This window comes from Leptopilina boulardi, unplaced genomic scaffold (genome assembly GCF_019393585.1).
Source record: "Leptopilina boulardi isolate dan_hultmark-lab unplaced genomic scaffold, ZJU_Lbou_2.1 LbouV2_10, whole genome shotgun sequence".
NCBI lineage: Eukaryota > Metazoa > Arthropoda > Insecta > Hymenoptera > Figitidae > Leptopilina > Leptopilina boulardi.
The window spans coordinates 471,949-497,576 of record NW_026137641.1 but is presented as its reverse complement, the minus strand read 5'-3'; the positions used below and the strand labels follow the sequence as shown (position 1 = coordinate 497,576).

The window sequence follows — 25,628 nt, the reverse complement described above, 5'->3', positions numbered from 1 at the left end:
TCCTTGAAAAATCTATTTTCAATTATTTTCAAATTAATCAAAATACTTTGCATATATGCTTTTAGAAAATCTTACAAACTATTTTTATGTAACATCTTTTTTCAATTTTAACCCGAAAAAGGGTTATTTTGCAATTATTTAAGAATTTTTTGATTTTTTCAATTTTTTATTATTATTTTTTATTTTTTATTGTTGTTTTTTCAATTTTTAGGTAGTAACCTATAATATTGTGTCTAATTTTAAGTGTCATTAAAATCAAATGTTTTTAACTTAATAATTTTAACATTTCTTAATTTAAAACGAAACATCTTCTATTATATTAAGTTAACAAATTTCAGAAAACGACACCGACCCCGTGACCTCGACACCGTCCTTGAAAAATCTATTTTCAATTATTTTCAAATTAATCAAAATACTTTGCATATATGCTTTTAGAAAATCTTACAAACTATTTTTATGTAACATCTTTTTTCAATTTTAACCCGAAAAAGGTTTATTTTGCAATTTTTTAAGAATTTTTTAATTTTTTCAATTTTTTATTATTATTTTTTATTTTTTATTGTTGTTTTTTCAATTTTTAGGTAGTAACCTATAATATTGTGTCTAATTTTAAGTGTCATTAAAATCAAATGTTTTTAACTTAATAATTTTAACATTTCTTAATTTAAAACGAAACATCTTCTATTATATTAAGTTAACAAATTTCAGAAAACGACACCGACCCCGTGACCTCGACACCGTCCTTGAAAAATCTATTTTCAATTATTTTCAAATTAATCAAAATACTTTGCATATATGCTTTTAGAAAATCTTACAAACTATTTTTATGTAACATCTTTTTTCAATTTTAACCCGAAAAAGCGTTATTTTCAATTTTAACCCGAAAAGGTTATTTTGCAATTATTTAAGAATTTTTTGATTTTTTCAATTTTTTATTATTATTTTTTATTTTTTATTGTTGTTTTTTCAATTTTTAGGTAGTAACCTATAATATTGTGTCTAATTTTAAGTGTCATTAAAATCAAATGTTTTTAACTTAATAATTTTAACATTTCTTAATTTAAAACGAAACATCTTCTATTATATTAAGTTAACAAATTTCAGAAAACGACACCGACCCCGTGACCTCGACACCGTCCTTGAAAAATCTATTTTCAATTATTTTCAAATTAATCAAAATACTTTGCATATATGCTTTTAGAAAATCTTACAAACTATTTTTATGTAACATCTTTTTTCAATTTTAACCCGAAAAAGGGTTATTTTTCAATTTTAACCCGAAAAAGGGTTATTTTGCAATTTTATCCCGAAAAAAGGTTATTTTGCAATTTTTTAAGAATTTTTTGATTTTTTCAATTTTTTATTATTATTTTTTATTATTTACTGTTGTTTTTTCAATTTTAGTTAGTAACCTATAATATTGTGTCTAATTTTAAGTGTCATTAAAATCAAATGTTTTTAACTTAATAATTTTAACATTTCTTAATTTAAAACGAAACATCTTCTATTATATTAAGTTAACAAATTTCAGAAAACGACACCGACCCCGTGACCTCGACACCGTCCTTGAAAAATCTATTTTCAATTATTTTCAAATTAATCAAAATACTTTGCATATATGCTTTTAGAAAATCTTACAAACTATTTTTATGTAACATCTTTTTTCAGTTTTAACCCGAAAAAGGGTTATTTTGCAATTATTTAAGAATTTTTTGATTTTTTCAATTTTTTATTATTATTTTTTATTTTTTATTGTTGTTTTTTCAATTTTTAGGTAGTAACCTATAATATTGTGTCTAATTTTAAGTGTCATTAAAATCAAATGTTTTTAACTTAATAATTTTAACATTTCTTAATTTAAAACGAAACATCTTCTATTATATTAAGTTAACAAATTTCAGAAAACGACACCGACCCCGTGACCTCGACACCGTCCTTGAAAAATCTATTTTCAATTATTTTCAAATTAATCAAAATACTTTGCATATATGCTTTTAGAAAATCTTACAAACTATTTTTATGTAACATCTTTTTTCAATTTTAACCCGAAAAAGCGTTATTTTTCAATTTTAACCCGAAAAAGGGTTATTTTGCAATTATTTAAGAATTTTTTGATTTTTTCAATTTTTTATTATTATTTTTTATTTTTTATTGTTGTTTTTTCAATTTTTAGGTAGTAACCTATAATATTGTGTCTAATTTTAAGTGTCATTAAAATCAAATGTTTTTAACTTAATAATTTTAACATTTCTTAATTTAAAACGAAACATCTTCTATTATATTAAGTTAACAAATTTCGGAAAACGACACCGACCCCGTGACCTCGACACCGTCCTTGAAAAATCTATTTTCAATTTTTTTCAAATTAATCAAAATACTTTGCATATATGCTTTTAGAAAATCTTACAAACTATTTTTATGTAACATCTTTTTTCAGTTTTAACCCGAAAAAGGGTTATTTTGCAATTATTTAAGAATTTTTTGATTTTTTCAATTTTTTATTATTATTTTTTATTTTTTATTGTTGTTTTTTCAATTTTTAGGTAGTAACCTATAATATTGTGTCTAATTTTAAGTGTCATTAAAATCAAATGTTTTTAACTTAATAATTTTAACATTTCTTAATTTAAAACGAAACATCTTCTATTATATTAAGTTAACAAATTTCAGAAAACGACACCGACCCCGTGACCTCGACACCGTCCTTGAAAAATCTATTTTCAATTATTTTCAAATTAATCAAAATACTTTGCATATATGCTTTTAGAAAATCTTACAAACTATTTTTATGTAACATCTTTTTTCAATTTTAACCCGAAAAAGCGTTATTTTTCAATTTTAACCCGAAAAAGGGTTATTTTGCAATTATTTAAGAATTTTTTGATTTTTTCAATTTTTTATTATTATTTTTTATTTTTTATTGTTGTTTTTTCAATTTTTAGGTAGTAACCTATAATATTGTGTCTAATTTTAAGTGTCATTAAAATCAAATGTTTTTAACTTAATAATTTTAACATTTCTTAATTTAAAACGAAACATCTTCTATTATATTAAGTTAACAAATTTCAGAAAACGACACCGACCCCGTGACCTCGACACCGTCCTTGAAAAATCTATTTTCAATTATTTTCAAATTAATCAAAATACTTTGCATATATGCTTTTAGAAAATCTTACAAACTATTTTTATGTAACATCTTTTTTCAATTTTAACCCGAAAAAGCGTTATTTTTCAATTTTAACCCGAAAAGGGTTATTTTGCAATTTTTTAAGAATTTTTTGATTTTTTCAATTTTTTATTATTATTTTTTATTTTTTATTGTTGTTTTTTCAATTTTTAGGTAGTAACCTATAATATTGTGTCTAATTTTAAGTGTCATTAAAATCAAATGTTTTTAACTTAATAATTTTAACATTTCTTAATTTAAAACGAAACATCTTCTATTATATTAAGTTAACAAATTTCGGAAAACGACACCGACCCCGTGACCTCGACACCGTCCTTGAAAAATCTATTTTCAATTATTTTCAAATTAATCAAAATACTTTGCATATATGCTTTTAGAAAATCTTACAAACTATTTTTATGTAACATCTTTTTTCAGTTTTAACCCGAAAAAGGGTTATTTTGCAATTATTTAAGAATTTTTTGATTTTTTCAATTTTTTATTATTATTTTTTATTTTTTATTGTTGTTTTTTCAATTTTTAGGTAGTAACCTATAATATTGTGTCTAATTTTAAGTGTCATTAAAATCAAATGTTTTTAACTTAATAATTTTAACATTTCTTAATTTAAAACGAAACATCTTCTATTATATTAAGTTAACAAATTTCAGAAAACGACACCGACCCCGTGACCTCGACACCGTCCTTGAAAAATCTATTTTCAATTATTTTCAAATTAATCAAAATACTTTGCATATATGCTTTTAGAAAATCTTACAAACTATTTTTATGTAACATCTTTTTTCAATTTTAACCCGAAAAAGGGTTATTTTTCAATTTTAACCCGAAAAAGGGTTATTTTGCAATTTTATCCCGAAAAAAGGTTATTTTGCAATTTTTTAAGAATTTTTTGATTTTTTCAATTTTTTATTATTATTTTTTATTATTTACTGTTGTTTTTTCAATTTTAGTTAGTAACCTATAATATTGTGTCTAATTTTAAGTGTCATTAAAATCAAATGTGTTTAACTTAATAATTTTAACATTTCTTAATTTAAAACGAAACATCTTCTTTTATATTAAGTTAACAAATTTCGAAAAACGACACCGACCCCGTGACCTCGACACCGTCCTTGAAAAATCTATTTTCAATTATTTTCAAATTAATCAAAATACTTTGCATATATGCTTTTAGAAAATCTTACAAACTATTTTTATGTAACATCTTTTTTCAATTTTAACCCGAAAAAGGGTTATTTTGCAATTTTATCCCGAAAAAAGGTTATTTTGCAATTATTTAAGAATTTTTTGATTTTTTCAATTTTTTATTATTATTTTTTATTTTTTATTGTTGTTTTTTCAATTTTTAGGTAGTAACCTATAATATTGTGTCTAATTTTAAGTGTCATTAAAATCAAATGTTTTTAACTTAATAATTTTAACATTTCTTAATTTAAAACGAAACATCTTCTATTATATTAAGTTAACAAATTTCAGAAAACGACACCGACCCCGTGACCTCGACACCGTCCTTGAAAAATCTATTTTCAATTATTTTCAAATTAATCAAAATACTTTGCATATATGCTTTTAGAAAATCTTACAAACTATTTTTATGTAACATCTTTTTTCAATTTTAACCCGAAAAAGCGTTATTTTTCAATTTTAACCCGAAAAAGGGTTATTTTGCAATTATTTAAGAATTTTTTGATTTTTTCAATTTTTTATTATTATTTTTTATTTTTTATTGTTGTTTTTTCAATTTTTAGGTAGTAACCTATAATATTGTGTCTAATTTTAAGTGTCATTAAAATCAAATGTGTTTAACTTAATAATTTTAACATTTCTTAATTTAAAACGAAACATCTTCTTTTATATTAAGTTAACAAATTTCAGAAAACGACACCGACCCCGTGACCTCGACACCGTCCTTGAAAAATCTCTTTTCAATTATTTTCAAATAAATCAAAATACTTTGCATATATGCTTTTAGAAAATCTTACATACTATTTTTATGTAACATCTTTTTTCAATTTTAACCCGAAAAAGCGTTATTTTTCAATTTTAACCCGAAAAGGGTTATTTTGCAATTATTTAAGAATTTTGTGATTTTTTCAATTTTTTATTATTATTTTTTATTTTTTATTGTTGTTTTTTCAATTTTTAGGTAGTAACCTATAATATTGTGTCTAATTTTAAGTGTCATTAAAATCAAATGTTTTTAACTTAATAATTTTAACATTTCTTAATTTAAAACGAAACATCTTCTATTATATTAAGTTAACAAATTTCGGAAAACGACACCGACCCCGTGACCTCGACACCGTCCTTGAAAAATCTATTTTCAATTATTTTCAATTTAATCAAAATACTTTGCATATATGCTTTTAGAAAATCTTACAAACTATTTTTATGTAACATCTTTTTTCAGTTTTAACCCGAAAAAGGGTTATTTTGCAATTATTTAAGAATTTTTTGATTTTTTCAATTTTTTATTATTATTTTTTATTTTTTATTGTTGTTTTTTCAATTTTTAGGTAGTAACCTATAATATTGTGTCTAATTTTAAGTGTCATTAAAATCAAATGTTTTTAACTTAATAATTTTAACATTTCTTAATTTAAAACGAAACATCTTCTATTATATTAAGTTAACAAATTTCAGAAAACGACACCGACCCCGTGACCTCGACACCGTCCTTGAAAAATCTATTTTCAATTATTTTCAAATTAATCAAAATACTTTGCATATATGCTTTTAGAAAATCTTACAAACTATTTTTATGTAACATCTTTTTTCAATTTTAACCCGAAAAAGGGTTATTTTTCAATTTTAACCCGAAAAAGGGTTATTTTGCAATTTTATCCCGAAAAAAGGTTATTTTGCAATTTTTTAAGAATTTTTTGATTTTTTCAATTTTTTATTATTATTTTTTATTATTTACTGTTGTTTTTTCAATTTTAGTTAGTAACCTATAATATTGTGTCTAATTTTAAGTGTCATTAAAATCAAATGTGTTTAACTTAATAATTTTAACATTTCTTAATTTAAAACAAAACATCTTCTTTTAAATTAAGTTAACAAATTTCGAAAAACGACACCGACCCCGTGACCTCGACACCGTCCTTGAAAAATCTATTTTCAATTATTTTCAAATTAATCAAAATACTTTGCATATATGCTTTTAGAAAATCTTACAAACTATTTTTATGTAACATCTTTTTTCAATTTTAACCCGAAAAAGGGTTATTTTGCAATTTTATCCCGAAAAAAGGTTATTTTGCAATTATTTAAGAATTTTTTGATTTTTTCAATTTTTTATTATTATTTTTTATTTTTTATTGTTGTTTTTTCAATTTTTAGGTAGTAACCTATAATATTGTGTCTAATTTTAAGTGTCATTAAAATCAAATGTTTTTAACTTAATAATTTTAACATTTCTTAATTTAAAACGAAACATCTTCTATTATATTAAGTTAACAAATTTCAGAAAACGACACCGACCCCGTGACCTCGACACCGTCCTTGAAAAATCTATTTTCAATTATTTTCAAATTAATCAAAATACTTTGCATATATGCTTTTAGAAAATCTTACAAACTATTTTTATGTAACATCTTTTTTCAATTTTAACCCGAAAAAGCGTTATTTTTCAATTTTAACCCGAAAAAGGGTTATTTTGCAATTATTTAAGAATTTTTTGATTTTTTCAATTTTTTATTATTATTTTTTATTTTTTATTGTTGTTTTTTCAATTTTTAGGTAGTAACCTATAATATTGTGTCTAATTTTAAGTGTCATTAAAATCAAATGTGTTTAACTTAATAATTTTAACATTTCTTAATTTAAAACGAAACATCTTCTTTTATATTAAGTTAACAAATTTCAAAAACGACACCGACCCCGTGACCTTGACACCGTCCTTGAAAAATCTATTTTCAATTATTTTCAATTTAATCAAAATACTTTGCATATATGCTTTTAGAAAATCTTACAAACTATTTTTATGTAACATCTTTTTTCAGTTTTAACCCGAAAAAGGGTTATTTTGCAATTATTTAAGAATTTTTTGATTTTTTCAATTTTTTATTATTATTTTTTATTTTTTATTGTTGTTTTTTCAATTTTTAGGTAGTAACCTATAATATTGTGTCTAATTTTAAGTGTCATTAAAATCAAATGTTTTTAACTTAATAATTTTAACATTTCTTAATTTAAAACGAAACATCTTCTATTATATTAAGTTAACAAATTTCAGAAAACGACAACGACCCCGTGACCTCGACACCGTCCTTGAAAAATCTATTTTCAATTATTTTCAAATTAATCAAAATACTTTGCATATATGCTTTTAGAAAATCTTACAAACTATTTTTATGTAACATCTTTTTTCAGTTTTAACCCGAAAAAGGGTTATTTTGCAATTATTTAAGAATTTTTTGATTTTTTCAATTTTTTATTATTATTTTTTATTTTTTATTGTTGTTTTTTCAATTTTTAGGTAGTAACCTATAATATTGTGTCTAATTTTAAGTGTCATTAAAATCAAATGTTTTTAACTTAATAATTTTAACATTTCTTAATTTAAAACGAAACATCTTCTATTATATTAAGTTAACAAATTTCAGAAAACGACAACGACCCCGTGACCTCGACACCGTCCTTGAAAAATCTATTTTCAATTATTTTCAAATTAATCAAAATACTTTGCATATATGCTTTTAGAAAATCTTACAAACTATATTTATGTAACATCTTTTTTCAATTTTAACCCGAAAAAGGGTTATTTTTCAATTTTAACCCGAAAAAGGGTTATTTTGCAATTTTATCCCGAAAAAAGGTTATTTTGCAATTTTTTAAGAATTTTTTGATTTTTTCAATTTTTTATTATTATTTTTTATTATTTACTGTTGTTTTTTCAATTTTAGTTAGTAACCTATAATATTGTGTCTAATTTTAAGTGTCATTAAAATCAAATGTGTTTAACTTAATAATTTTAACATTTCTTAATTTAAAACGAAACATCTTCTTTTATATTAAGTTAACAAATTTCAGAAAACGACACCGACCCCGTGACCTTGACACCGTCCTTGAAAAATCTATTTTCAATTATTTTCAAATAAATCAAAATACTTTGCATATATGCTTTTAGAAAATCATACATACTATTTTTATGTAACATCTTTTTTCAATTTTAACCCGAAAAAGCGTTATTTTTCAATTTTAACCCGAAAAAGGGTTATTTTGCAATTATTTAAGAATTTTTTGATTTTTTCAATTTTTTATTATTATTTTTTATTTTTTATTGTTGTTTTTTCAATTTTTAGGTAGTAACCTATAATATTGTGTCTAATTTTAAGTGTCATTAAAATCAAATGTGTTTAACTTAATAATTTTAACATTTCTTAATTTAAAACGAAACATCTTCTTTTATATTAAGTTAACAAATTTCGAAAAACGACACCGACCCCGTGACCTCGACACCGTCCTTGAAAAATCTATTTTCAATTTTTTTCAAATTAATCAAAATACTTTGCATATATGCTTTTAGAAAATCTTACAAACTATTTTTATGTAACATCTTTTTTCAATTTTAACCCGAAAAAGGGTTATTTTTCATTTTAACCCGAAAAAGGGTTATTTTGCAATTTTATCCCGAAAAATGGTTATTTTGCAATTTTTTAAGAATTTTTTGATTTTTTCAATTTTTTATTATTATTTTTTATTATTGTTTTTTATTATTTACTGTTGTTTTTTCAATTTTAGTTAGTAACCTATAATATTGTGTCTAATTTTAAGTGTCATTAAAATCAAATGTGTTTAACTTAATAATTTTAACATTTCTGAATTTAAAACGAAACATCTTCTTTTATATTAAGTTAACAAATTTCGAAAAACGACACCGACCCCGTGACCTCGACACCGTCCTTGAAAAATCTATTTTCAATTTTTTTCAAATTAATCAAAATACTTTGCATATATGCTTTTAGAAAATCTTACAAACTATTTTTATGTAACATCTTTTTTCAATTTTAACCCGAAAAAGGGTTATTTTTCAATTTTAACCCGAAAAAGGGTTATTTTGCAATTTTATCCCGAAAAAAGGTTATTTTGCAATTTTTTAAGAATTTTTTGATTTTTTCAATTTTTTATTATTATTTTTTATTATTTACTGTTGTTTTTTCAATTTTAGTTAGTAACCTATAATATTGTGTCTAATTTTAAGTGTCATTAAAATCAAATGTGTTTAACTTAATAATTTTAACATTTCTTAATTTAAAACGAAACATCTTCTTTTATATTAAGTTAACAAATTTCGAAAAACGACACCGACCCTGTGACCTCGACACCGTCCTTGAAAAATCTATTTTCAAATTAATCAAAATACTTTGCATATATGCTTTTAGAAAATCTTACAAACTATTTTTATGTAACATCTTTTTTCAATTTTAACCCGAAAAAGGGTTATTTTTCAATTTTAACCCGAAAAAGGGTTATTTTGCAATTTTATCCCGAAAAAAGGTTATTTTGCAATTTTTTAAGAATTTTTTGATTTTTTCAATTTTTTATTATTATTTTTTATTATTGTTTTTTATTATTTACTGTTGTTTTTTCAATTTTAGTTAGTAACCTATAATATTGTGTCTAATTTTAAGTGTCATTAAAATCAAATGTGTTTAACTTAATAATTTTAACATTTCTGAATTTTAAACGAAACATCTTCTTTTATATTAAGTTAACAAATTTCGAAAAACGACACCGACCCCGTGACCTCGACACCGTCCTTGAAAAATCTATTTTCAATTATTTTCAAATTAATCAAAATACTTTGCATATATGCTTTTAGAAAATCTTACAAACTATTTTTATGTAACATCTTTTTTCAATTTTAACCCGAAAAAGGGTTATTTTTCAATTTTAACCCGAAAAAGGGTTATTTTTCAATTTTAACCCGAAAAAGGGTTATTTTGCAATTTTATCCCGAAAAAAGGTTATTTTGCAATTTTTAAAGAATTTTTTGATTTTTTCAATTTTTTATTATTATTTTTTATTATTTACTGTTGTTTTTTCAATTTTAGTTAGTAACCTATAATATTGTGTCTAATTTTAAGTGTCATTAAAATCAAATGTGTTTAACTTAATAATTTTAACATTTCTTAATTTAAAACGAAACATCTTCTTTTATATTAAGTTAACAAATTTCAGAAAACGACACCGACCCCGTGACCTTGACACCGTCCTTGAAAAATCTATTTTCAATTATTTTCAAATAAATCAAAATACTTTGCATATATGCTTTTAGAAAATCTTACATACTATTTTTATGTAACATCTTTTTTCAATTTTAACCCGAAAAAGCGTTATTTTTCAATTTTAACCCGAAAAAGGGTTATTTTGCAATTATTTAAGAATTTTTTGATTTTTTCAATTTTTTATTATTATTTTTTATTTTTTATTGTTGTTTTTTCAATTTTTAGGTAGTAACCTATAATATTGTGTCTAATTTTAAGTGTCATTAAAATCAAATGTGTTTAACTTAATAATTTTAACATTTCTTAATTTAAAACGAAACATCTTCTTTTATATTAAGTTAACAAATTTCGAAAAACGACACCGACCCCGTGACCTCGACACCGTCCTTGAAAAATCTATTTTCAATTTTTTTCAAATTAATCAAAATACTTTGCATATATGCTTTTAGAAAATCTTACAAACTATTTTTATGTAACATCTTTTTTCAATTTTAACCCGAAAAAGGGTTATTTTTCATTTTAACCCGAAAAAGGGTTATTTTGCAATTTTATCCCGAAAAATGGTTATTTTGCAATTTTTTAAGAATTTTTTGATTTTTTCAATTTTTTATTATTATTTTTTATTATTGTTTTTTATTATTTACTGTTGTTTTTTCAATTTTAGTTAGTAACCTATAATATTGTGTCTAATTTTAAGTGTCATTAAAATCAAATGTGTTTAACTTAATAATTTTAACATTTCTGAATTTAAAACGAAACATCTTCTTTTATATTAAGTTAACAAATTTCGAAAAACGACACCGACCCCGTGACCTCGACACCGTCCTTGAAAAATCTATTTTCAATTATTTTCAAATTAATCAAAATACTTTGCATATATGCTTTTAGAAAATCTTACAAACTATTTTTATGTAACATCTTTTTTCAATTTTAACCCGAAAAAGGGTTATTTTTCAATTTTAACCCGAAAAAGGGTTATTTTTCAATTTTAACCCGAAAAAGGGTTATTTTGCAATTTTATCCCGAAAAAAGGTTATTTTGCAATTTTTTAAGAATTTTTTGATTTTTTCAATTTTTTATTATTATTTTTTATTATTTACTGTTGTTTTTTCAATTTTAGTTAGTAACCTATAATATTGTGTCTAATTTTAAGTGTCATTAAAATCAAATGTGTTTAACTTAATAATTTTAACATTTCTTAATTTAAAACGAAACATCTTCTTTTATATTAAGTTAACAAATTTCAGAAAACGACACCGACCCCGTGACCTTGACACCGTCCTTGAAAAATCTATTTTCAATTATTTTCAAATAAATCAAAATACTTTGCATATATGCTTTTAGAAAATCTTACATACTATTTTTATGTAACATCTTTTTTCAATTTTAACCCGAAAAAGCGTTATTTTTCAATTTTAACCCGAAAAAGGGTTATTTTGCAATTATTTAAGAATTTTTTGATTTTTTCAATTTTTTATTATTATTTTTTATTTTTTATTGTTGTTTTTTCAATTTTTAGGTAGTAACCTATAATATTGTGTCTAATTTTAAGTGTCATTAAAATCAAATGTGTTTAACTTAATAATTTTAACATTTCTTAATTTAAAACGAAACATCTTCTTTTATATTAAGTTAACAAATTTCGAAAAACGACACCGACCCCGTGACCTCGACACCGTCCTTGAAAAATCTATTTTCAATTTTTTTCAAATTAATCAAAATACTTTGCATATATGCTTTTAGAAAATCTTACAAACTATTTTTATGTAACATCTTTTTTCAATTTTAACCCGAAAAAGGGTTATTTTTCATTTTAACCCGAAAAAGGGTTATTTTGCAATTTTATCCCGAAAAATGGTTATTTTGCAATTTTTTAAGAATTTTTTGATTTTTTCAATTTTTTATTATTATTTTTTATTATTGTTTTTTATTATTTACTGTTGTTTTTTCAATTTTAGTTAGTAACCTATAATATTGTGTCTAATTTTAAGTGTCATTAAAATCAAATGTGTTTAACTTAATAATTTTAACATTTCTGAATTTAAAACGAAACATCTTCTTTTATATTAAGTTAACAAATTTCGAAAAACGACACCGACCCCGTGACCTCGACACCGTCCTTGAAAAATCTATTTTCAATTATTTTCAAATTAATCAAAATACTTTGCATATATGCTTTTAGAAAATCTTACAAACTATTTTTATGTAACATCTTTTTTCAATTTTAACCCGAAAAAGGGTTATTTTTCAATTTTAACCCGAAAAAGGGTTATTTTGCAATTTTATCCCGAAAAAAGGTTATTTTGCAATTTTTTAAGAATTTTTTGATTTTTTCAATTTTTTATTATTATTTTTTATTATTTACTGTTGTTTTTTCAATTTTAGTTAGTAACCTATAATATTGTGTCTAATTTTAAGTGTCATTAAAATCAAATGTGTTTAACTTAATAATTTTAACATTTCTTAATTTAAAACGAAACATCTTCTTTTATATTAAGTTAACAAATTTCGAAAAACGACACCGACACCGTGACCTCGACACCGTCCTTGAAAAATCTATTTTCAATTTTTTTCAAATTAATCAAAATACTTTGCATATATGCTTTTAGAAAATCTAACAAACTATTTTTATGTAACATCTTTTTTCAATTTTAACACGAAAAAGCGTTATTTTTCAATTTTAACCCGAAAAAGGGTTATTTTGCAATTTTATCCCGAAAAAAGGTTATTTTGCAATTTTTTAAGAATTTTTTGATTTTTTCAATTTTTTATTATTATTTTTTATTATTTACTGTTGTTTTTTCAATTTTAGTTAGTAACCTATAATATTGTGTCTAATTTTAAGTGTCATTAAAATCAAATGTGTTAAACTTAATAATTTTAACATTTCTTAATTTAAAACGAAACATCTTCTTTTATATTAAGTTAACAAATTTCGAAAAACGACACCGACCCCGTGACCTCGACACCGTCCTTGAAAAATCTATTTTCAATTATTTTCAAATTAATCAAAATACTTTGCATATATGCTTTTAGAAAATCTTACAAACTATTTTTATGTAACATCTTTTTTCAATTTTAACACGAAAAAGCGTTATTTTTCAATTTTAACCCGAAAAAGGGTTATTTTGCAATTTTATCCCAAAAAAAGGTTATTTTGCAATTTTTTAAGAATTTTTTGATTTTTTCAATTTTTTATTATTGTTTTTTATTATTTACTGTTGTTTTTTCAATTTTAGTTAGTAACCTATAATATTGTGTCTAATTTTAAGTGTCATTAAAATCAAATGTGTTTAACTTAATAATTTTAACATTTCTTAATTTAAAACGAAACATCTTCTTTTATATTAAGTTAACAAATTTCGAAAAACGACACCGACCCCGTGACCTCGACACCGTCCTTGAAAAATCTAATTTCAATTTTTTTCAAATTAATGAAAATACTTTGCATATATGCTTTTAGAAAATCTTACAAACTATTTTTATGTAACATCTTTTTTCAGTTTTAACCCGAAAAAGGGTTATTTTGCAATTTTTTAAGAATTTTTTTATTTTTTCAATTTTTTATTATTATTTTTTATTTTTTATTGTTGTTTTTTCAATTTTTAGGTAGTAACCTATAATATTGTGTCTAATTTTAAGTGTCATTAAAATCAAATGTTTTTAACTTAATAATTTTAACATTTCTTAATTTAAAACGAAACATCTTCTATTATATTAAGTTAACAAATTTCACAAAACGAAACCGACCCCGTGACCTCGACACCGGCCTCGAAAAATCTATTTTCAATTATTTTCAAATTAATCAAAATACTTTGCATATATGCTTTTAGAAAATCTTACAAACTATTTTTATGTAACATCTTTTTTCAATTTTAACCCGAAAAAGGGTTATTTTTCAATTTTAACCCGTAAAAGGGTTATTTTGCAATTTTATCCCGAAAAAAGGTTATTTTTCAATTTTTTAAGAATTTTTTGATTTTTTCCATTTTTTATTATTATTTTTTATTATTTACTGTTGTTTTTTCAATTTTAGTTAGTAACCTATAATATTGTGTCTAATTTTAAGTGTCATTAAAATCAAATGTGTTTAACTTAATAATTTTAACATTTCTTAATTTAAAACGAAACATCTTCTTTTATATTAAGTTAACAAATTTCGAAAAACGACACCGACCCCGTGACCTCGACACAGTCCTTGAAAAATCTATTTTCAATTATTTTCAAATTAATCAAAATACTTTGCATATATGCTTTTAGAAAATCTTACAAACTATTTTTATGTAACATCTTTTTTCAATTTTAACACGAAAAAGCGTTATTTTTCAATTTTAACCCGAAAAAGGGTTATTTTGCAATTTTATCCCGAAAAAAGGTTATTTTGCAATTTTTTAAGAATTTTTTGATTTTTTCAATTTTTTATTATTGTTTTTTATTATTTACTGTTGTTTTTTCAATTTTAGTTAGTAACCTATAATATTGTGTCTAATTTTAAGTGTCATTAAAATCAAATGTGTTTAACTTAATAATTTTAACATTTCTTAATTTAAAACGAAACATCTTCTTTTATATTAAGTTAACAAATTTCGAAAAACGACACCGACCCCGTGACCTCGACACCGTCCTTGAAAAATCTATTTTCAATTATTTTCAAATTAATCAAAATACTTTGCATATATGCTTTTAGAAAATCTTACAAACTATTTTTATGTAACATCTTTTTTCAATTTTAACACGAAAAAGCGTTATTTTTCAATTTTAACTCGAAAAAGGGTTATTTTGCAATTTTATCCCGAAAAAAGGTTATTTTGCAATTTTTTAAGAATTTTTTGATTTTTTCAATTTTTTATTATTGTTTTTTATTATTTACTGTTGTTTTTTCAATTTTAGTTAGTAACCTATAATATTGTGTCTAATTTTAAGTGTCATTAAAATCAAATGTGTTTAACTTAATAATTTTAACATTTCTTAATTTAAAACGAAACATCTTCTTTTATATTAAGTTAACAAATTTCGAAAAACGACACCGACCCCGTGACCTTGACACCGTCCTTGAAAAATCTATTTTCAATTTTTTTCAAATTAATGAAAATACTTTGCATATATGCTTTTAGAAAATCTTACAAACTATTTTTATGTAACATCTTTTTTCAGTTTTAACCCGAAAAAGGGTTATTTTGCAATTTTTTAAGAATTTTTTGATTTTTTCAATTTTTTATTATTATTTTTTATTTTTTATTGTTGTTTTTTCAATTTTTAGGTAGTAACCTATAATATTGTGTCTAATTTTAAGTGTCATTAAAATCAAATGTTTTTAACTTAATAATTTTAACATTTCTTAATTTAAAACGAAACATCTTCTATTATATTAAGTTAACAAATTTCACAAAACGAAACCGACCCCGTGACCTCGACACCGGCCTCGAAAAATCTATTTTCAATTATTTTCAAATTAATCAAAATACTTTGCATATATGCTTTTAGAAAATCTTACAAACTATTTTTATGTAACATCTTTTTTCAATTTTAACCCGAAAAAGCGTTATTTTTCAATTTTAACCCGAAAAAGGGTTGTTTTGCAATTATTTAAGAATTTTTTGATTTTTTCAATTTTTTATTATTATTTTTTATTTTTTATTGTTGTTTTTTCAATTTTTAGTTAGTAACCTATAATATTGTGTAGTAGTATAACAAGGGGGCTTCTACCCCAGGTTCTGATCTCGGCTAAGTACCTGCAGTCGGTAACTGCTCGGTCGGTAATGCAGATTTCTACTTTATCAGCAGTCGGTAAGGTAGGAACCTGACAAAAATTTCAACTCGACCGATAAGGTAGGAAACTGTTTTACCGACCGAACATTGAAGTTAGTTTACCGACCACCTAATAGATGGCGCTCACTTCAGAGTGTGTTGCCGACTTTAATTAACCTGTTTTATTAAACATTGAAGTTAGTTTACCAACCACCCAATAGATGGCGCTCACTTCAGAGTGTGTTGCCGACTTTAATTAACCTGTTTTATTGAACATAGAAGTTAGTTTACCGACCACCCAATAGATGGCGCTCACTTCAGAGTGTGTTTTTAAACTTTTTTTACTGAATTAGTTTACCGACTACCCAATAGATGGCGCTCACTTCAGAGTGTGTTGCCGACTTTGATTAACCTTTTAATTAAAAATAAAATTATTCTCAACCTGTTTTATTGAACATTGAAGTTAGTTTATCCGATAGGTGGCGCTCACCTTTCTTATCGACTTTGTATTATTAGATATTATTTTAAATTTATTTCCGCGCAACAGTGTATTGAGGAGCGATTGAGAAATGTAAGTACATAATAATTACTCATTAAATATATATAATATAAAATATAATATAAAATATAATATAAAATATAATATATTTTTAGAGAGAATATGATCTTCTAGAAACTCCCCCCAATTCCCCTGCAGAAGGGGGTCTAGAAGTGGATGAAGGCTTCTATGAGCTGTCTGCGGGGGAAGATAATGAGGAGCCACCACCGGCAGTAAGTATAATTAATTTTTAAATTTAAATTTGAAATTAACTCTTTTTCTTTTTAGTTCCAAACTCCACCACCAGGGGAAGGGGGAACTCCCATTCCAGAGTCTCCCAACTCCTGGGTGACTCAAATGGAGTTGCCGGTGGTGGTAATTCCAAGGCGCCGCCACCATCGCCGCCATCGTCGTAGCTTCCACTACCGGCACACTCATCGCCACCGCCATCACCTTCCCACCGGTGGGTATATTCTTACTACCAGGACGGTGGTGGTGAGGGTGACGGCGGTCGTGACTACGACGATGGCTTCATAGCTTTTTGGATTAAAAAAAAAAAATAAATAAATAAATAAAATAAATAAAAAAATTTCCTCGACTCATCTCTTTGCGCATGCGCAGTAAGAGTTAGTCTCTATCTACACATGCGTGAAAAGTTCAAAGTATTAAATATATATGCTATTGTACATATATATTTTAAAATGATTGAATTTACAATGTCTACGCATGCGTAAATAGTATTCTGGGGGGAGGCCCATGCTATTGCGCGTGTGCGGTTTTATTTAGCTATAAATACAAGGATTTCGAGCAGCGAAACTCATTCTATTCTGTGAGCTAGTGCAGCTTAGTCGCAGCAAAGCAAAGTGTAATAGAGCGATCTTTTATTTATTGTATTTTTTCTTGCGTTTTGACATTTAATTTTATTTTATAAGTTTTTTTGTGTGCTTGGTTCTTTTTTTTGCGTGTTATTAGATTAAGGATTAGTATATAAGTACGTTTTTTCTTTTTTTATTAATTAATTTATTATTCATTTTTTTTCTTTATTTATTACTATATTTATTGTTCTTTATTATTATTATTTTGTTTATAAATTTTTTGTTCTATTTTTATATTATTTATTTCTATTGTTTTTTTTTATTTATTTTTACGCGACAATGCCTGGTAAACGAAAGTTTGCAGGCATTGGGAGACCTGCGAAGCGACCCAATTATCAAACCATCCTTGATGAGTGTGAGGTCACCATTGCACTCATCAAGGATGCTCTTGAATTACTCGCGAGTTTGCGCAATGGCGCTGTTAAAAACGAATTTATAGCGCGATGGGTTGCAGAATGTTCTTGCAACGAACAAGTTTTAACAAGTCTTTTAAGATCTATGCAATTTACGCATGAGAAAAGTCGTTGCCAGAACATTCTACAATTCATTATGAGATTTAGAGTTCTGTTCTAATCTCAAGCGGTAGAGGGCGGTGGTATACAAGACCCTAATATTAATAATCGCGTGCGTTGGGCTATGTGTGAGTCAGCTTTTGAGTGCCGATTGTACACGTATGTCATATTAAATATTGTACATGTAGATATAGGTGCGTTTTTGAACGATGCGGCCATTTTGTTTCAAGAGCACATTCAAGATGCCTTAAATCAAAATGGTCCCATTATCGTATATGGTGTTTTAACTGCTAATTTTAAAAGAGTGCAGAATGAAGTGGAGGTAGTGCAGCCAATTCCATTCTCTTCTAAATCTAACAGCATCTTCCCCACAACTTCATTGGAGGATTGGTTCGAGACCAATTTGAAGCAGCCAATCCTGAGGAATGTGGAGGAGTTCCATGAGAAGGGGTCCAGCTGGAATCTGCAGTCTATAGTTAAGTTAGAAATTAATGTTAATAAATATAACCCCATGCGTGCGAGTTCATATATCAGTTTACCCCCAAAAATAAGAGCCAAACATGCGTGTATTAATGTAGAAAATGAAAAAGATAATAAGTGTTTTAAATGGGCTATACTTTCCGCTTTACATGACGTGTCACATCCCGAACGTGTGTCTATTTACACTGATATTGAAAATGAATTAAATTTTGATGGTATTGAATTCCCTGTAGCGCTGAAAAGTATACCTAAATTTGAAATGCTTAACAATATCTCGATAAATGTATACGGTCTTACCAAAAGATATGGTAATTTCTCTGTTCACCCTCTTCATCTGACCGCAGAGAAGAGGGATCAGCATGTAAACCTGTTACATGTAGTAGATTATTATATAGATGAAAGTGTTAATGAAGATAATGTAAACAATGATTCAAACGATATTGATTTTATGAATTTCCACTATGTTTGGATTAAAAATTTATCGCGGTTAGTATCCAAACAATTGACTAACCATAAATGTAAAAAATATATTTGTGATCGTTGTTTACACTATTTTTCATCAGCGGAAAGATTGAATGTACACGATGAAAAATGTAAACGTATGAATGTATGTAGCGTAAAATTACCGAATGCTGAAAATTGTAAAATTACCTTTAAAAATTATGATAATAAGGAGAAAGTTCCTTTTATCATCTATGCCGACTGTGAAAGTTTACTTCTTCCCGTTGAAGAAGATACAGATAATTTAAGTAAAACTGAAATTTTCCAGCGTCATAAATTGCTTAGTATAGGTTATTATGTAAAATGTAGTTACGATGACTCATTGTCCGTGTATGTACCGTGTCCGAGGCATGAAAATGATCCTGCCAAGTGGTTTGCTGACGAGTTAAGGCAATTTTCCGAGAAAATTGATAATGTATTTAAGAATCCTATTTCTATGGATGCCTTAACTCCTCAGCAAATTGCTGATTTTAAAAAAGCAAGCGTATGCCATATTTGCCGTAAGAATATACCAGCTAATGTTAAAAAGGTTCGCGATCATTGTCATCTTACTGGCAAATATAGAGGTGCTGCGCATGAATCATGCAACTTGAATTATCATGAGTGCCAAATTGTACCCATTGTATTTCATAATTTAAGTGGGTACGATGCACACTTTATAATTCATGCTGTATCGACGAGCTTTGAAGGCCGAGTTGACCTCCTCCCCTTGAACAAGGAGAAATATATATCCTTTACGAAAAATATCAAGGGGAGTGTGGTTAAATTACGCTTCATTGACTCGTTTAGATTCATGGCAGCATCTCTAGAAAAATTAGCGTCATATCTTGACGAATATAAAATTGTTGAATCCGTATTTGCCAGTACGGTGACAGATCGCGAAAAAATAAAATTATTAACGAGAAAAGGTGTCTTCCCTTACGAGTATTTAGACTCGCGAAGTAAGTTGGATGACACCGAATTACCAGCCAAAGAGAGATTCTATAGTACTCTCTATGATGCTGGTATATCCGATGGTGAATATGAGCATGCGCAAAAAGTCTGGTCTGAATTTAATTGTCAAACCTTTAACGATTACGTTCACCTTTATATGAAAACAGACGTGTTATTACTTGCCGATGTCTTTGAGAACTTTCGCGAACAATGTTTAAACGCGTACAGGTTAGATCCAGCACACTATTATACTACCCCCGGTTTAACTTGGGATGCTATGCTCAAATATACGGGCATAACATTGCAACTTATAACCGATATAGACATGATGATGTTTATTGAGTCGGGTATCAGAGGTGGTATTAGCCAGTGTTGTAACCGTTACGCTAAAGCGAACAATCCCTATATGGATCAGTTCGATCCTACGCAAGACACCCAATATATTATGTATTTTGACGCGAATAATTTATATGGTTGGGCAATGGCACAAGCGCTACCAATTGGTGGTTTCGAGTGGATTGCCAACCCAGACGAGACCTTTGACTTCAACGTACCCGACGACTCTTCAGTCGGGTACATGTTGGAAGTCGATCTCGAATATCCTGAGAGCCTTCACGATTCTCATAAAGACTTACCGTTTTGCGCAGTTAATGCAAAACCTCTCATGTCTAAGCAGGAGAAATTACTCACAACTCTCCTGCCTAAAGAGAAGTACGTGATGCATTATCGTGCATTGAAACAGGCTCTTGGGAACGGTCTCAAACTAGTCAAAATACATCGGGTGCTCCAATTCAACCAATCACAATGGTTGAAACCCTATATAGACTATAATACTGCCATGCGAACAACTGCGAAAAATGAATTTGAAAAGAATTTATTCAAATTAATGAATAACGCAGTGTATGGTAAGACCATGGAAAATGTTCGCAAGCATGTAGACATTAAATTGGTTACACACTGGTTCGGCAGATATGGTGCCGAAGCCCTTATCTCTCGGCCCAATTTCCACAGTCGTGCAATATTCGATGAAGACCTTGTGGCCATCGAATTACGAAAGACTGAGGTCCTACTCAATAAACCGATTTATGTGGGTTTAAGTGTGTTGGATGTCTCGAAAACGCTTGTCTATGACTTTCACTACAGTTACATGCTTCCGAAATATGGTAAAGCATGTAAACTGTTGTACACAGACACTGACAGTCTAGTGTACGTAGTGAAATGTCAAGACATATATAAAGATATGAAAGAAGACATCCACAAGTTCGACACATCTGACTATCCGGTAAACAATGCGTATGGTATTCCGCAAGTCAACAAAAAAGTACTCGGCCTAATGAAGGACGAGTGCAATGGTAAAATTGTTACCGAATTTGTTGGCTTGCGAAGTAAAATGTATAGCATACGCGTTGAAGGTGAAGATTTCGTTAAGAAAGCTAAAGGCATTAAAGCGGGAGTCGTCAAAAAGTCTATTCATTTTGACGATTACGTTGAATGCTTGCGTGATTTTAAGATTCAGACTAGAACTCAATACAACATTAGGTCACGGTTACATAATATAGAAACAGTTAAACAAGTTAAAGTAGCATTAAATCCGTATGATGATAAAAGGTACTTGCTTACCGAGAGTACTGATACTCTACCCTGGGGTCACTATAGGATCCCAGAAATCGAAGAATTGTAAATATTTTTGTAAAATAAAATGTAAGGATTTTCATGTTAAATAAATGTAAAAAAATATTATAAATTTTATGTATTTTTTTATTTATAAAAACCTTGTATATACATAACTCATAATTAAAATTGATTTAATTTAAATATTAATAAAAAATTGCTTTTTATAATTTTATTCTAATAATAAACATTGACAATGCCAAATTCAAATATTAATCTCAAAATTGAAACAAGCAGAAATCAATTTGAAACAATTATCACAAAGTGAATTTAATACTCTCTATAATGTAACTGTTGAATAAAATATAATTTAAACATTATTGTAGAACTCTAGTCCTCGAATAAGATCTTCGACAAAGTGCAACATACTTTCATGATATGCACGTAGTAATTTTACATAATTTAAGGTTAAATCATTGTTGATTCATTGTTGATTCACTATTGATTCATTATTGATTCATTGTTGATTCATTGTTGATTCATTGTTGATTCATTGTTGATTCATTGTTGATTTAACCTTAAATTATGTAAAATTACAACGTGCATATCATGAAAGTATGTTGCACTTTGTCGAAGATCTTATTCGACGACTAGAGTTCTACAATAATGTTTAAATTATATTTTATTCAACAGTTACATTATAGAGAGTATTAAATTCACTTTGTGATAATTGTTTCAAATTGATTTCTGCTTGTTTCAATTTTGAGATTAATATTTGAATTTGGCATTGTCAATGTTTATTATTAGAATAAATTTTGATTTAAATTATAAATTTGCTTTCTCTTCCCAAGTATTGTGAGAGTTATCAAAGCCAAGCCATTTGACGAGAACTTTATTTCCACGTGTCTTGAGAATTTTTTCAACCAGATAAATATCTGCATATTTTACTTTAAGAAGTTCCTCTGCATAGAATCCTCCACTAATGGGTTGATCTTGATAGTCTTTGAGTTTATAAGTTATAGGTTTAGTTGACAAGACTTGATCTATTGTGAATATTTCTGTTGTCCAATTGGGAGTGTAACCTTTTTCAAACACGCTTTTATACTTGCTAACTCGAACTTTGTCACCAATTTTAAACTTTGCTTTCTTTAAAGGTATTTTTCTTAGCTTCAAAAATCTTTCTTTCAAAATCTCAACATCTTCTGCAGTAACATCTTTCGGCTTCATTCCAATAGTCCGATGTTTAGTGTTATTATAATTGGAAATGAGTTTAGGTAATATATCATACCATTTATAATTTCCACGTAGACTGAATTGCATCCACATTTTTCGTTTTAGAGTTCGATTAAATCGTTCAACAATAGATGCTTTCAAATTACTGAATGTTGAGTAGAAATTAATTTTATACTTTTTCATTAAAGCTTCAAACTGAGAATTATAGAATTCTTTACCTTTATCAGAATGTAGATTTTTTGGAATACGTCCTTCTATGAATATGGATTTCATAGCGTTAGTGACATCTTTTCCATTTTTACTTTTTACAGGAACAGCCCAAGCGTATTTGGAAAATATATCTATAACTGTTAGTAAATACTTAAAACCTTTATTTACTTTGGAATAAGGTAACATTTCTACTAAATCTGCTTGCCAAGTCTCATCAATATCACGCATGTCGACTCGGCGGCGATGATAATTCCTCCTTGCCTGACTATGAAGTTCAGTCACTACTGTTTTCTTTTTGTCGTTCATTTTCTAGAGTACTCAAACGAGCATCCAATTGACTGATAATTTCAGCGTTTCGATATGATAAATCAGTATTTATTTCTCTTTCCAAGACTTTTATTTTTTCGTTTATAGAGTCTTCGAGAATTTTTAATAATATATAGTTATTGTCAATTTCTTTTCGCAGTGAAGACGTTACTTGATATATTAGTCTTAACTCGTTTTCGACTAAACGTTGTGCAAGTTGTAAATTAACTACGTCAGTTTTTTCTTTTGCATCAGCAACATTGGAAATTTTTCTACCCTGTAAGTCGAAGTGACCTTCTGAGTTAATTTTAAAACCAATTCTACGTGGACCTGGAGGTCCTCTTGCGACCCTTACAATTCCTCTTTCATTAAGAGGATGTCCGAACACATCAATGCTCATCTTAAGACTGAGAGAAAGTTGATGGAACACCTCCTTATATACTTTTCTTGAGCCTGACTAAATGAAACAATAATTTTCAATATATAATTTTCGCTTCACGTAATTCTTCTATGATTGACATAATTTCATTATTGTGACTGGGATTCCCAGCTGCTTCAGATGCCATAAGCAATCGAAGACGGTCAACCAATTCGTTAGGATCATCCCAATAGATATAGTCTGGTTGAAAACTTTTTTTTACAATCATAAAATGTGGTAGTGAAGTGCCAGTTTTCGATCGTCTTTTTGGTGTTTCATTATGAGGAAAAAGTTTTAAAATAATATTGACATATTTAAAAGTTTTACTTGTACGTATAGGTTCAGAAGAACTATAATTTTTTCTGTGAGCATTGGAGATGATGAGAATTTGTTTATAATTATTCATATCATCATCGCTAATGTATGACATTTCAGGTTTATTTTTAAATAACAGTTCCAATATACCGGAAGTAATATTAAAACGTTTATCACCAACATTTATTAAGTGATCTTTAAAACTTATTGGTGCAACACCAATCTTGAGAAAACCATTTTTAACCTTATATACGCCGTACAACGTATCTAAACATTGCTTTCTATTATGATCTAGCAAGTATATATATTTATTAACTACTTTATCATATTCAAAGCCTGGAATTACTGATGTTTCATCTTCATCAGCACTCAAAAAATTCATACTATCATCTAATTCATCTTTACTTTTAATTACCTCCTCCTTCTTTTCTATCTTATGATTTTCATGTTTAACATCAGAGAGGTTAACAATTTTCTCTAAGGGTTGAACTATAGGTTTAAAAGTTTCACTCAAAACATTTTCAACAGCTTCTTTTCCAATTTTTAACATGCGATGTTTCCGTCTAATGGCCTCACTAGCTTCGGCAATTTGGCGGAGATACTCTTTCTCCTTACGAAACATGTTGTTAGTTCAAAGATGTACACTAGACTAATACTCATGGAACTAATTACCTTCTATTTATAGTGTTATGAAGCAGTCAAAACCTTTCCTATATCTCCCCTCATTCAGATTGCAGTCTTTATCAATGACTACGAAGCCATATTTATCAGAGTTCCAACATGTTGAACAAAGCTCACGAAACTTGGTAAATGTCATGTCTGTATTAACATGATCATCATACACATGTTTTAAATTTGTTTCATCCTGACGAAAAAGAACTAATAAATTAACATTATCTCTTACTAAATGTTTGGGAATCCTCGCATATGTCTGACAGAGATAAAAGCAATCAACATTGACATGTCTACCCATGCAGAAGAAAGCTCTTATATTATCTTGCTTTTCACAAGCTACGTCATCAAATATAAAAATAGAATTTGGCCTTGCACCTTTTGGGGAAATTACATCTTCATGCTCGCTAAATGGTAAATATTTAATTCCCTTAACACTACCTATAACTTTTTCCAAAAATTTGTACTTTGGTTGGTGAAGAGATTTTGAGTAGAGATAAATATTATTAAATCTCAGACCATTTGGATGTAAAATTAGAGAAAGTAGTACATTTGTTTTACCACAATTTGATGGTCCACAAAAAATTGCACGAATATTACCAGACAACAAACTACCATGACGCTTCACTTGCTTCTTATCGTACTGTTCTACAATCGCATCTAGATTCACGACTGGAAGCTTGTGATGTTGTTGCTTGAATCGCATTCTGAAATAGACTGCCGCAAAAGGTATAAATACAGCCCTTATATAGCTTACGAGTCATTCTACTTTTAACTTTCATAGAGTGAGGTATGATTATACATCACCGCTCCCGAGGTAAAGGTTTAGTTAACAGTCTTATAAATAAGTTACCATT

General features: G+C 26.8%; 2 protein-coding genes across 2 annotated transcripts; one reads left to right on the top strand and one right to left on the bottom strand.

Annotated features, from left to right (window-relative positions):
* The first annotated feature begins 18,216 nt into the window (after nt 1-18,216).
* On the top strand, nt 18,217-21,687 carry LOC127291521 (uncharacterized). Its single transcript, XM_051320709.1, has one exon. It carries the CDS (start codon nt 18,217-18,219, stop codon nt 21,685-21,687), a length of 3,471 nt encoding a protein of 1,156 aa, XP_051176666.1.
* A 2,155-nt stretch (nt 21,688-23,842) lies between these two features.
* LOC127291507 (uncharacterized) lies at nt 23,843-24,721 on the bottom strand. Its single transcript, XM_051320696.1, has one exon. It carries the CDS (start codon nt 24,719-24,721, stop codon nt 23,843-23,845), a length of 879 nt encoding a protein of 292 aa, XP_051176653.1.
* Between the last annotated feature and the right edge of the window lie 907 nt (nt 24,722-25,628).